Genomic DNA, 14,363 nt, shown 5'->3' on the forward strand with positions numbered 1-14,363 from the left:
AGAGTTGGAAGGGGCCATACAGGCCATCTAGTCCAACCCCCTGCTCAACGCAGGATCAGCCTTAAGCATCCTAAAGCATCCAAGAAAAGTGTGTATCCAGCCTTTGATTGAAGACTGCCAGTGATACAATACAATACAAAACCTTTAATGGCATTCACGATATAAAACAATATACAAATCGGTTCTGTAATACAAGTCTAAAAAACTGTGAGGAAATTTACAGCAGGCAAGGGAGCAGCAAATACAAAAAGATGAAGCCAGTGACGTTTACTTCTTTACCCCGTGGGCCATTACTATAGATAAAAACTTGGCTACCCGTTCAGTGGTCTCTGAGCTCGGAGATTCTCTGTTAAGATTCAGCTCCTGAATTGCAAAAGTTCCTGTTGGCAGCAGGGGATAGAACCCACAGTAACTGGTTTAAACTACGTGTAGAACGTTATCGGCTAGATAACTGGAAAATAGTTCAGCAGTGGAATTGACTGCCTGAGAAGGTGGTGAGCTCCCCCTCACTGGTGGTCTTCAAGCATCAGCTGGACAGATCCTTCTCCTGAGTGGGAGGCTGATCCTGAACTATGCAAGGGATTGGACTAGATGGCCTGTCTGGTCCCTTCCAAATCTATGATTCTATGATTATAACCTAAGGAGCCATTGAAGTCTATGGGAAATCTAGCCTGTCTATTATGTTCTCCAGCGGAATGAGCTTTGAAGAAGACACACCATATTTGCAGCATAGCTGCTGGAGCTTCCCCTCAAAAGAAACCCCACATTTCAAAAAGATTGGACCAGGGGGGCACCCAATTTTGTGGGCACCCAGAGAGGATGTTAATCCAACAGGACCAAGTTCACATCAGAGAATCTTCCCAGTGGAGACTGAGGGGCATTTTTTCAGGGTCAGCAGAACCAGGGCAATCTGTTGCTGGGCTCTACAACTTTCTCCAGGACACCCTGCTGGGCTTGTCTTGCCTTGCAACCCCCCCCCCCAGCAAACAATGGAGAGTGGGGGCACCTTTTTTGGGGACATACAGAATAGGACTCCACAGTCCAATCTTTTTGATACTTGGGGGTTCTTTTGAGGAGAGGCTCCAGCAGCTACGTTAAAAGTTTAGTGTCTCTACCTCATCCTCCATCCCCACCAAAGCACTGGATAGACAGGAGAGATTTCCCATAGACTAATGGCTCCATAGGTTGCAATGGAACCAAATTGATTCAGGAATCCCAAATCATTCCGAACCCAAACCCGCATGCTGAGACATGGATTGGGTGATTTGAGTTTTACTGAATCTATTCTGGGTGATTCAGGCTGAACCCGGGGGGGGAATATATATATATATATATATATATATATATATTTGCACACCCCTGTTTAAAACCATCCAAAAGGTATCCCCTGTGCAAGGACTGGGTCATGTCTGACCCTTGGGGTGACACCCTCTAGCGTTTTCATGGCAGACTCAATATGGGGTGGTTTGCCAGTGCCTTCCCCAGTCATTACCGTTTACCCCCCCAGCAAGCAAGCTGGGTCCTCATTTTACCCACCTCGGAAGGATGGAAGGCTGAGTCAACCTTGAGCCGGCTGCTGGGATCGAACTCCCAGCATCATGGGCAGACAGCTTCAGACAGCATGACTGCTGCCTTACCACTCTGCGCCACAAGAGGCTCTTATCATCCTACCATCCTACCCCTTCTTTAAATCCGGAGCTTTGCTTCCTGCAGCGAGCTATGGAAGTGATGTATGCCGTGCTGACATTTGCACAGTTAATTTGTTTCCCCGGGCTCCTGAACGTATCGCTGTGTTTTGACAGTCAGAATCTGCCCTATCGAGAAGCCGGTCCTCAGCGGCAGGACTGTTTTCCTTTGGCTGCTATGTCATGAACAGAACCTTGAAGGAAATTCGGGTTTGCTCTTGTGGCAGCCTCCCCCCCCCTCCCCATTTTCACTAAGGGAGGCACACAAGCGACCTTACAGGATGAGAGCACATAGAGTTATGATGTAATGGTTAAGAGTGCTCACCAAGGGGCTGGGTTCAAATGCCCTCTCTGCTGTGGAAGCTTACTGGGTGACCTTGGGCTAGTCACACACTCCTACCACATAGGGTTGTTGGGAGGATAAAATGGAGGAAGGTGGGATAAGCCACTTTACGTCCCTGTTGGAGGGAAAAGCGGGGCGTTAATGTCTAGGTCAGTCCTGTTTACAAAGTGACCTGCCTGATAGCGAGGAGACATCAGGGCAGGGGTAGTCGAACTGCGGCCCTCCAGATGTCCATGGACTACAATTCCCACGAGCCCCTGCCAGCGAATGCATTCGCTGGCAGGGGCTCGTGGGAATTGTAGTCCATGGACATCTGGAGGGCCGCAGTTCGACTACCCCTGCATCAGGGGGAGACCTTGGCCTCTGTGCCCCGTTCCTGGTGGAATGTGCTGTCAGGTTACAGCTGACTTACAGGGACCCCGTTCGGAGGTGGTTTGCCATTATCGGCCTCTGATCCTGGGACTTCCTTGGTGGCATCCCATCTGTGTGCTAACCAAGGGTGTCCCTGCTTAGCTTTCAAGATCTGACAAGCCCAGGCTGCCCTGGTCCATCCAGAGTGAGTCTGCCCTGGTGTTGTCCCCCCATAATGACTGGTTGGCCACTGTGTATAACAGAACGTGGGAGCAGATAGAGCACAAGTCTGATCCTGCACTTTTGTTCTGTTCTTCTACCTCTGGAAAGCCCACGACCAGGGCAAGAAGGAAGACGCTCTGCATCATTTAAAACACACAGTAGCACAATCTGAAATTTAGCTAAAATCAAAATTTAACTGTCCCTCTCTAGATGGTATTCAGACTTGCACGGCCTCTGCACCTGGAGATCCTGTTTTTCCACCATTACTTACAGACCACTGGTGTGAATTTCCCTCATCCCCTTTTAAAGCCAGAGAAGGCTGAGGCCAGCGCCAAGTCCTGTGTCAGGGAGTTCTATAGACTTAAGTGAAAAGGGTCTCTTTTTTTTTAGTTTCTGTCTATGCCAACATTGCTGGATGCCCTTGAATATCAGCATTACGGAAGAAGGAAGAAGGTCTCAGTTCCCTTGCTCACCCCTCATAATTTTAGAAACCTCTGTCATGTCCCGCCTTAGAGGCGTGATCCTTGTCCACAGCTGAAAAGGATTCTGGGAAACGGAACGTATGCATCCACACTGCCAATAACCGGCCGAGCTTTGTGTCGCTCTCCCAAGTTTCCTCCCCTGAAGTACAATCTCTGCTTTCTCCAGGAGAATGAAGTGGATGCGGTCCACCCTGGCTACGGCTTCCTCTCTGAACGCTCCGATTTTGCCCAGGCCTGCATCGAGGCTGGTGTGCGATTCATTGGGCCCAGCCCTGAAGTGGTGCGCCAGATGGGCGACAAGGTTGAAGCTCGCGCCATCGCCATCAGGGCAGGTAGGGATTGCGTTGCCATGGAGCAGGGGGCGGTGCTTTATTGGTGGCAGCAATGGAATTGGCCAATAACGGAGCAGGATTCACGAGTGGGAGGGGCCTTCTCGATAGGCTGTTCAAGAGCTGAGATTGCTTCCTTTCCCTACTTGCAACATAGTGGGCTATGCAGGTAAGGAGAGGTTTTCCCAGAGGCCTTTGCAGTCATAGTCAACACCCAGTGCTGAGTTAGTTTTGAAAAGATGTGGGCAGGACATTGGGCCTGGGAAAACCCTTGATTTTTCATCCTAGACGTACAGGGATAGACTGCATTCAGTGCAAGATGGGAGCAGTTCTGAATATACCCAGAAGTGTCTTATGTTGTAATGCAGCATTATCTGCTTCTTTATAAATGACCGAAGGTGGGTGGTGAAAGAGAGGCAGTTACATGACCAAGACCACCAGTGCTTTCAAAAAGTTTAGACTTGGCATCGGGTGCTGGGGGGCATTTCATGTTGGGGTCCCTGGCTTCTTACTTTCTGAACAGGACAATTTTCAAACTAAGGGAATGGTTAGTTTCTCAACAGTGCCACCATTGCAGGTGGCCAGAGAATGTATTGCAGTTTTTAGTCCAGGCAGAATCAGGCAACCTGAGAATAGGCTCTTGTTTGTCTGTATGTAACTTCTGGTTCTGGCTTGGCTCCTCGCACTGTTAAGGACATGCGTGAACGTCTTCTGGCCTGCCTCACTCCAGGCTGCCCCCCCCCTTTGGCATGTACTTGTCAGGCATTGTATAAACTTGGAGGAGGAATGACCCAAAGCTGCCACCTGCAGTGCTAAAGCATGATGGGCGAGGGGGGAAACAGGTTCCCAGCAAGGGAGCATCACTACTTTGTTTCTTCTCTCTCCAGGAGTGCCTGTCGTTCCTGGGACGGATGCCCCGATTTCCTCTCTCAACGAGGCTCAGGAATTCTCCAACACGTACGGATTCCCCATCATCTTTAAAGCGGCCTATGGCGGAGGAGGGCGGGGGATGCGAGTCGTGCGGAGCTATGAGGTACGGCTGGGCCTCCGTTTATTTGCTTCCTTCTTTTTGTAGCCCATCCAGTCCAATACTCTCGGTCACACAGTGGCCAAAACCCAGGGGCCATCAGGAGGCCCCCCAGCAGGGCCAGGATTCCAGAAGACTTCCCACGCCCACAGAATACAAAGCAATAGGGTATGAGAGACCTTCCATCAATGGGTATGGTAGGACTAGGCTTAGAGCCCTGGAGGACAACGCAAGACAGAAGGGTCTAAGGCTGGGGTCTTCAACCTTGTGGAGCCTGCAGACACTTTGGAATTTTAACACAGGAGGACAACAAAGTGGCCGCTGTAGCTTTACTTCAGTCATGCACAGTGTCCTGTGGAGGCAGCTGCTGCCAAAGAAAGGTTTTTAAAAACCTGCATGGCTGAACAGATATCCAGTGGCTGATCAGAGGTCTTGCTGGGCAAAAGCCCTGCTGGATCAGACCAGGGGTCCATCTAGTCCAGCACCCTGTCTCTCACAGTGGCCTGCCAGTTCCTCTGGAGGGCCAATAACAGGGCAGGGAGGCCGAGGCCTTCCCCTCCTAAGAACATCAGGAGAGCCCTGCTGGATCAGACCAGGTAGGGTCCATCCAGTCCAGCCTCCTGCCTCACACAGGGGCCAGCCAGTCCCTCTGCAGGGCCAGCAACAGGGCAGGGAGGCCGAGGCCTTCCCCTCATAAGAACATCAGGAGAGCCCTGCTGGGTCAGACCAGGGAGGGTCCATCCAGTCCAGCCTCCTGCCTCACACAGTGGCCAGCCAGTCCCTCTGCAGGGCCAACAAGAGAGGATAGAGACTGAGGCCTTCCCCTTATAGAAACATCAGAAGAGCCCTGCTGGATCAGACCAGTAGCCCATCCAGTCCATCATCCTGCCTCACACAACATCCAGCCAATTCCTCCAGAGGATATAGATGCCAGAACCTTTCCTAGATGTTGCTTTCTGGGTCTGAGATTCAGAAAATTACTGTCTCTCAATGTAGAGGTTCCTCTCAGTCACCATGGCTAGTAGCCATTGACAGACTTATCCTCCATGCATTTATCTAATCCCCTCTTCAAGTTGTTTCTTCCTGTCGCCTCACTCCATCCTCTGGCAGAGAATTCCACACGTGCTCTTCCCCTTGGAGACAGTTTTAAATGCTTCAAGCCCTTTAAATCGATCCTTGTTGTTTCAAAAGGGTTGGATTCTGCTTCCCCAGATATTACAGTTCAAAAGAACTCGTATGATGTGAAAGAATCGTGTTAAGAGCTGCCAGCTTAAAAACCAAGAAATACAAAGATTGGCTGCATCTCAGCAGGGCAGATTAGAAAACATCCCTCCAGAACTGCCTCAAAGCCAGCTGAACTCAAAAGGTCATGGCCCAGCACCTTTGGGAGGAAGGAAAGAATTCCAGAGACATGACTGTCAAAAAAGACCCCCCCCCCCATTTTTTTTGCTGTCAGGTCACATTTAACTTATGGCAGGTCCCTAGAGTTTTCCAGGCAAGAGACATTCCGATGGGGTTCACCAGTGCCTGCCTAGGCGTAGCAGTCCAGGGCTTGCTTGGGGGGTCTCCCATCCAAGCACTGAGCAGGACCAACCCTGTAGACAACCTGGAGCATCTCCAGAGGAGGGCAACAAAGATGGTGAGGGGTTTGGAGACCAAGACATATGAAGAACGGTCGGGGGAGCTTGGTCTGTTTAGCCTGGAGAGGAGACGACTGAGAGGGGATCTGATGACCATCTTCAAGGCTGATTCTGTGAAGGTTGAAGGGGGTGGCAGGTTACAGTGGATGAGTGAGAGGGTTGTGAGTGTCCTGCATAGTGCAGGGGGTTGGACTAGACGACCCAGGAGGACCCTTCCAACTCTGTGATTCTATGAGTCTAACCCTACTGAGCTTCCAAGATATGACTAAATCAGGCCAGCCAGGGCTATCCAGTCAGGGCCTCCTATCCTTTTCCTGAACAAAAAAGAGAGAACCTTTCCTTCCTCTCCCGTAATTCTGGAACTCATGAGCACCCAACGAACTTGGTGGGAAACGGATGCGAAATGGAGAGTGGCTCTCAAAGGGAACGAGACAGGTTCAGGGAGGAGAGGTCCATCAACAGCTGCTCACCTTTGGTGAGCATAGGTAGCCTGACCTCCATGTGCAGAGGCAGCAAGCCTCTGAAGACTAGGCCAAGAAGAGAAGGCCTCAGCCTCCGGGGCAACAGGTTTGCTGCTTTCTGAAACCGAATGAAGAGGAGCTGGTTTCTATGCCCTGCTTCCCTCTACCTTAAAGAGCCTCAGAGTGGCTCACAATCGCCTTCCCTTCCTCTCCCCACAACAGGGACCTTCTCAGGGAGTTGGGGCTGAGAGACTTCTGAGAGAGCAGAGCCTGGCCCAAGGTCACTCAGCTGGCTTCATGGGGAGGAGGAGTAGGGAATCAAACCTGGTTCTTCATATTAGAGTCCAGTCCTCTTAACCAGTAGCCCACATTGGCTCTCCACTCCTCCTCTCCCCAACACAGGTGTATTGTGAGGTGGGTGGAGCTGAGAGAGCTCTGAGAGAAGGGTGACTGGCTCAAGGTCACCCAGCAGACTTTGTGTAGAGGAGGAGTGGTGAATGTAGGCTGACTCTACCAACTAGAGTTGCCTGCTCTTAACCACGAATCTGTGTTGACTCTAGTGCTGTAGTGGTTGATATTCACCTTCCTCTCCCCACTACAGGTGTCTTGTGAAACCGGTGGGGCTGAGAGAGTTCTGAGGGAATGGTGACTGGCCCAAGGTCACCCAGCAGGAAGGCCTCATGAGGAGGGAGTGTGGAGAACGAAGCCCGGCTCTCCATCTTAGAGTCCTCCACTCTTAACCATGACGCTGTGCTGGCTCTGTATCATGCCGGACTAGATAGGCCAATGGTTCCTGGGCTAGCCTCAGCATACCCAGAAACGGGGCAGCTCTGAGTGCCCCGGGCTCCTGGTGGGGCCCCTGGCTGCTGAGCCCCACCCCCATGCCCCTCCCTCGCCTGTCCGCATGCCCTTCCCCACCTGCTTGCTTGAAGTGCTTTGCCACCCATGCTTTCCGCTGCTGAGCATCCCTGGGGAAAGGTTCGTGGAGGACGATGCTGTTGCTGCTGCTGGAGGAGGCCAGGACAGCAGCACCCCCTGCTGCCCCCACTGACTGGTGCTATGATCTAGGCATCTGAGCTTGGGCAGTGGAAAGGCCTGGGGATGGGAGAAGATGGGAGGGGGACACACAGGTGTGGCTGTGACTAGGTATGGAGGGGCCAGAGGGTGGGCCCTCAGAACCCGGATCCAGCCCCCAGAGGGTGTGATCCAGCCAGGCCCCTCTCATGTTGTCTGTTTCCCCTCCTCTTTGGCAGGGAGGGGCCCGGAGAAGGGCCTCGGCGAGGATTTAAACAAGTGTCTGGTTTCTATGGGAGCAGACAGTCCTTCAGCTCTGCGGGGTGCAGGCCATTCCGAGCTTTACGGGATATGCCTCCTTGAATCAATTAGGAGCTGACCCAAATCTTGCAACCGCAGGGAGACAAAGTCATCTTTCGGCAGAACTATCAAAAGAGCTCTTGGGTGGGAATTTTTGGGGCCAGGGGTTACCCCAACTTCGTGTGTTCTTGAGATGCAGGGACAGGATTCATGCTGGGGGGTGTGGGTGAAAGGGGACCTTTGGAGGAAGCGGGGAAGAGTGCAGAACACAAGAGAGGAGCAGAAGGTAGCCCAGAGGTGTAGATGCTTTGTCCCTCAAGCTCGGCCTTGTTGTCTCCGACCAAGGGGAGCGTTCCAGAGTCTCCCCTTTCTCTGCTGCCTGAGATCTTTTAACTGGGGATACCAGGGCTTGAACCTTCATGCCAAGCAGGAGCTCTACCACTGCCCTTTCTCAGACTGCCAGTGGCTCTCCAGCATCTCAGGCAGAGGTCTTTCCCACCAGCTAGTACTAGATCCTTTGAACTGGAGATGCCAGGGATTAACGTGGGGGCCTTCTGCGTGTCAAGCTGACACTCTGCCCCTGAGCCACTGCTCCTCACCTGAGATAGTGCCTTGTGTTCAACCCTGAAGGGGGAGGCCGGAAAAGCAAGGGGGCAACTTGGAGATCTGCTTAGGAGGCACTGGGGAGGGTGAAGGGCCAGTTCCTTCCCTCCCTGCTGAGCAGCCAGGAGGGGCTCTTGTTGAGGAGAGCTTCGAGGATCCCACCTGGAGGCAAGAGGCCCACCATCTCCCACTCCTGCCAGTATAGCTAAGGCAATAATTGGACAGGGCTCAGTGGCAGAACACCTTCTTGGCTTGCAGGAAGTCCCAGATTCAACCCCTGGTATCCCCAGGTCAAAGGATCAAAGGATTAGCAGGTGATGCTAAAGATCTCCGCCTGGGACCCAGGAGGGCTGTGGCCAGCCTGAGCAGCCAGTACTAACCTCAATGGGCCAATGATGATCCTGCGTTGGGCTGATCCTGCGTTGAGCAGGGGGTTGGACTAGATGGCCTATATGGACCCTTCCAACTCTATGATTCTCTGATTCTCTGATTCTATCTCTCTTGATTCTACACTGAGCAGGGGGTTGGACTAGATGGCCTGTATGGCCCCTTCCAACTCTATGATTCTATGATTCTATGATTCTATGATTCTATCTCTCTTGATTCTACACTGAGCAGGGGGTTGGACTAGATGGCCTGTATGGCCCCTTCCAACTCTATGATTCTATGTGGATTCAGTCAAAGGCAGCTCACAGTGTTCACAGGCATGCGTCTTCTCCCTTTAGGAGCTGGAGGAGAACTACACCCGGGCGTACTCGGAGGCCCTTTCCGCTTTTGGGAACGGAGCTCTCTTTGTGGAGAAGTTCATTGAGAAGCCGAGACACATCGAGGTCCAGATTCTGGGTAGGTGTGGCGTGGGCGTGTGCTCGACTGTGTGGCTGTGAGAGCAAAACAAAAAAATAAGGGTAGGAGGCTGGCTGGACAAAGTCAGGACTGTGGTGGCTTCTGGGCTTAAGAAGACTTATATACCACTTTACTCTTCCCGAAGGAGTCTAAAAACAGCTTATAGGTCACCTTTCCTATTCCCAGAAGACACCCTGTAAGGTGGGTGAGGCTGAGAGACCCCTGAGATAACTGAAGAAGAAGAAGAGTTGGTTCTTCTATGCCGTTTTTCTCTACCCGAAGGAGTCTCAAAGCGGCTTACAGTCACCTTCCCTTTCCTCTCCCCACAACAGACACCCTGTGAGGTGGGTGAGGCTGAGAGAGCCCTGAGATAACTGCTCAGTCAGAGCAGCTTGATCAGTGCCGTGGTGAGCCCAAGGTCACCCAGCTGGCTGCATGTGGGGCAGTGCAGAATCGAACCCAGCTCATCAGTTTAGAAGTCCACACTCTTAACCACTACACCAAACTGGCTTAAGGCCAATTCATGGATAGCGGTGACTACATAGCTAGCTTTCCCCCTTCCTTGCTTTTGTTAACCCCACGTGGAATTCAGCTTGCTGCAAGTCTATTGCTGAGACCCTTTTGTCTGGGGGGGGATGCTGTCAATTAGACCCACCACTGCTTCTGTTCTCCACATTTATTTTGGCATGCAATCTTATTCCTGGTGTTCAAGGCAAGTACACAGTGAAACCAGTAAAATAAATGTGTGTCTGTGCATGAGAGAGAGGGAGAGAGAGAACTTATGTTTGATATCGCATAAGGAATAGAAAATAACCCCACGCAATGAATGCTGTGTAAAAACAGATAATTTGTTCTGTGCCTGGAGAAACCCCAGCAGAATAAAGCAATCCAAAGATGGAAAGCTTGAGAGTTCTTGCAGGAAGAGCTCGGTTACTCTTGCAAGGTTTTCCTGGTCTCCTCCTGGGCATGTGCCGGGTGATACGTGGGGAACACAGGCGTGTCCTGCCCCCTAGGAGGGCCTGCAAAATTTCACCTCTTGCTTCTTGGCAGGTGATGCCTATGGAAATGTCGTGCACCTGTACGAGAGAGATTGCTCCATCCAGAGGCGACACCAGAAGGTGGTGGAGATAGCGCCCGCTGCCCACCTGGACTCCCAGCTGCGCTCCAAGCTTACCAACGATGCCGTCAAGCTGGCCAAGCAGGTGAGGGATTGCGAATGGGGCAGTGTTGGGGAGCGATTTGAGTCTGGAGGAGTGGTGGGGGTAGAACATTGTGGGGCATGGTTCAGTGGTGGAAGCCTTGGACTAGCAGGACCTTCCTAGAAGCTCTATCTGGACAAGGCACTGTGCCCTTCTTCAGGCTGTCATCTGCAAGGTGTGCTCTGACCAGGGTTGGCATTAATCAGGACCATGGCTAGCTTCTAGTGAGCAGTCTTCAGGACCATGGCTAGCTCCTAGTGAGGAGTTGTCAGGGCTATGGCTAGCTTCTAGTGAGAGCCAGCACAGGGTTGGCACTAATCAGGACCATGGCTGGCTCCTAGTGAATGATGGTCCAAGGCTGGCAGTAATCAGGACCGTGGCTAGCTTCTAGTGAGGAGTTGTCAGGATCATGTCTATCTCCTAGTGACAACTGGCCCACGGTTGGCAGAAATCAGGACCATGGCTAGCTCCTACTGAGGAGATGTCAGGATCATGGCTAGTCTTGTATCACTGGCCGGCAGGAAGCCCCAGCTTTGCTATGTTGCATTCCTGCCTCTCTGGAGGGAACTCGTCAGGTTTAACAGCTCTTCCCCCTCTTCTGGAGTTGGCTAGGTTGGTGGGGTTGGAAGGTTCCTGAATTTGACTGGATGCTGGCGGAAGGAGTGAATCCTCTCCAATGAAGAAAGAGGGTGGGACTTCATCTCTTTAAAGACAAAAGGTGAAGGAACCTCAGTGTTGTAGAGGAATCCTTCTCTTGAGGTTCAGTCACCATCCTCCATGTCTTCTCCTTGTCAGGCTCATGGAATGTGACTTACTTGCATTGGGAAATGAGATATGGGGGTTTCAGTCAAGAGAGCCAGCTTGGTGTAGTGGTTAAAAGTGGTGGCCTCTAATTTGGAGAGCTGGGTTTGATTCCCCATTCCTCCACATGCAGCCAGCTGGATGGCCTTGGGCTAGTCACAGTCCTGTTAGAATCGGTCTATCGCCAAACAGTTCTCTTAGCTCTCTCAGCCTTACCTACTTCACGGGAGGTGTGTTGTGGGGAGAGGAAGGGAAGGCGACTGTAAGCTGCTTTGAGACTCCTTTGGGCAGAGAAAAGCGAGGTATAAAAACCAACTCTTCTTCTTCCCATCACTTCATCCCTAGCCATTCGGCTTCCGTGAAGTTTTCTAAAAGTAGTAACCATGGGTCTGTTTCCAAAGGGGGTGGAAGAAGAAGAGGAAGAGTTGGTTCTTATATGCCGCCTTTCTCTTCCCGAAGGAGTCTCAAAGCGGCTTTCAGTCGCCTTCCCTTCCCTCTCCCCACAACAGACACCCTGTGGGGTGGGTGAGGCTGAGAGAGCCCTGATATTCCTGCTTGGTCAGAACAGCTTTATCAGTGCTGTGGCGAGCCCAAGGTCACCCAGCTGGCTGCATGTGGAGGAGTGCAGAATCGAACCCGGCATGCCAGATCAGAAATCCGCACTCCTAACAACTACACCAATCTGGCCTCATGTTTCAAACATGAATCGAAGCCCTGGGAAGATGCTGACTTCATATTTTGGGGAGACTTCATACATAGAAGCAAGTGTTTTGGAGACCGCGAATGGGGATGGAAATAATTCTTTAGGGTTTGGACTCCTCAAATAAAATACAATAAGCGGTAGAATCAGAATGGAGGAAATCAAGCATCTTTTCACATAATACATCTCCGACTAAAGCAGAGAGGAGGCAGTCCTCATCGTCCCACCTTTAAAAGTGCATGAGACAGATTCAGGGGAAAGGAAGTGCATTAACATTTGTTAGCTAAGTGGAATGTCCAAATCCAGAGGCATTCTGCCTTTGAATACCAGCTCCTGATAACAGGGAAGGGTTGCCGGTGGATGCATCAAAAGCATCTGCTTAGCGCTGTTGGGAAATGGGATGATGGACTTCTTGGATTCATCTGATCCGGTAAGGTTATTTTTACATTCTTGCCCCCAAGGCCTGAGGTCCAATCCTCAGCCTTCCCAGCTAATAGGATCAGGGCTCCGAAAGGCTCTCTGCCTGAAGCACCATGCAATCTCTGCCACTCAGAAGAAGCACAGCTGCCTCAGATCGACTGACGCTTGGGCCAGAGCTGCAAAGGAGCTGTGTGCAACATTGGGGGGAAGTTTCCATGTCTGCAGTGGGGCACCTGCTGTGCACATGAAGAGTCCGCAGGTGACCTCCCAGGCACCTCCAGTGAAGGATTTCATGCTTCAGAGAGGGAATCACCTCTTTCTGCCTATACCTCCAAGAGCGGATGTCAGAATACACAGAACTGGATCAGTTGGGCAGCTTCACAGGCTGTTAGAAGGAGATCTGTGGTCTGCCACTTGCTCTGGGTGCAAAAGATCCCCAGTCCTAGGTGAAGACCCCTGTCTGAGTCCGCAGGGATTGGCTGCCCCCTGATCAGCTGCCCCAAAGAAGAGCACACCTGGACCAATGACCAGAATCAATACTAGGGAGCCCCATAGGGTTAGTCGACTTCCGTGGGAGGTGTGTGTGTGCTCTTGTGCTCTCCCTCTTTCCCTCTCTCCCTCGCTCTGTCCAACTGCTGCTATTGTTGGCTTTTACAAACAATGACAAAGTGGTTTCTTGGCCACCCTGGCTCTGGGCAGGGCCTCCCAGTTAAACCATCGTGTTGCTGGCCAGCTCGTCTTAGAATGGATTTTTTTTCCGGGGGGGGGGGGGGAGCCACTGGCAGAGAACCGCCGCTGTGGATTCTTTCTCCGCTGCAATCCAGAGCTGTCTGTGTCATTTGCGAGGTCTTTAGCTTGAGGCGGTGGCAGCTGCTTCCGGGAGCACGTCTGCCAGTGAGGATGAGGCGACGGGAGCTGGAGGAGGCTGGCTTCTTGATCCTTCAGGCTCTCTGGCTGTTGCTTTTTTTTTTTGCCGGGGAATTAAAAAAGGAGAGCAGGGAATGCATCTGTGTTAGGCTGTTGCCTCTGTGGCCCACTGAGAAGAAGGCAGGGCTGCCCGCTTGAACTCCTTGTCGATGGATCCAGTTGTGCAAGCCATGTTTTCTAGGACAGGGGTAGTCAACCTGTGGTCCTCCAGAGGTTCATGGACTACAATTCCCATGAGCCCCTGCCAGCACTTGCTGGCAGGGGCTCATGGGAATTGTAGTCCATGAACCTCTGGAGGACCACAGGTTGACTACCCCTGTTCTAGGAGAGTTGGGAAAAGTAACACCTTGCCCACCTGGCAGGGTGGAGATATGCAATGTGAAGGCCAAACTTCTGGTGTGCAGATACATGCTGAGATGACAAATCAGCTATTCTCAGAAGAATGGCATTTTCTTCAGAGTCACCAGAAAAGACAGCTGAGCTAGGAAAAGCTGAAGACCGCCCCAAAAGAGGAAGACTTCCATGTGAGATGGATCCATAGAATTATGAAACCTTGGTTGAGAAAGCCTGGTCTAGGCCAGGGGTAGTCAAACTGCAGCCCTCCAGATGTCCATGGACTACAGTTCCCATGAGCCCATGCCAATGAATGCTGGCAGGGGCTTATGGGGATTGTAGTCCATGTATACCTGGAGGGCCGCAGTTTGACTACCCCTGGCCTAGACGGACACAGCTCTTCATCTTGAACTAGTGTGATCTCTGTCATTAGTTACTCAGTATTTAAATCGCCATTCCTCCTCGGGGTAAGAGTAGGCCTGCTGGGTTGAGCCAATTCTCTTTTCTATTGTGATTTTATGTCTTGGGTTTTGTGTCCTTTTAATGGCGGTTTTAATGGGTTTTTATCGGACGCCTGTAACACGCCACGAGCTGGCTCTGGGAGTAGTGGGGAATAATAATAATAATGATGATGATGATGATGATGATGAGTACCCAGCTTGCTGGGGGGTAAACGGTAATGA

The 14,363-nt window shown here is 51.7% G+C and overlaps 1 protein-coding gene across 11 annotated transcripts in view; it reads left to right on the forward strand.

Moving 5' to 3' along the window:
- The window catches only part of PC (pyruvate carboxylase), a 444,838-nt gene that overhangs the window by 110,011 nt on the left and 320,464 nt on the right, over positions 1-14,363 (forward strand). For all 11 annotated transcript variants that reach the window (XM_077324995.1, XM_077325044.1, XM_077325023.1 and 8 more), the window contains 4 exons: positions 3,250-3,415; positions 4,300-4,445; positions 9,183-9,300; positions 10,351-10,502. In XM_077324995.1, the coding sequence (XP_077181110.1) occupies positions 3,250-3,415; positions 4,300-4,445; positions 9,183-9,300; positions 10,351-10,502 (582 nt within the window). The remainder of the gene's footprint in view (positions 1-3,249; positions 3,416-4,299; positions 4,446-9,182; positions 9,301-10,350; positions 10,503-14,363) is intronic.

The sequence above is a fragment of the Paroedura picta genome, chromosome 1 (genome assembly GCF_049243985.1).
Source record: "Paroedura picta isolate Pp20150507F chromosome 1, Ppicta_v3.0, whole genome shotgun sequence".
Classification (NCBI taxonomy): Eukaryota; Metazoa; Chordata; class Lepidosauria; order Squamata; family Gekkonidae; genus Paroedura; species Paroedura picta.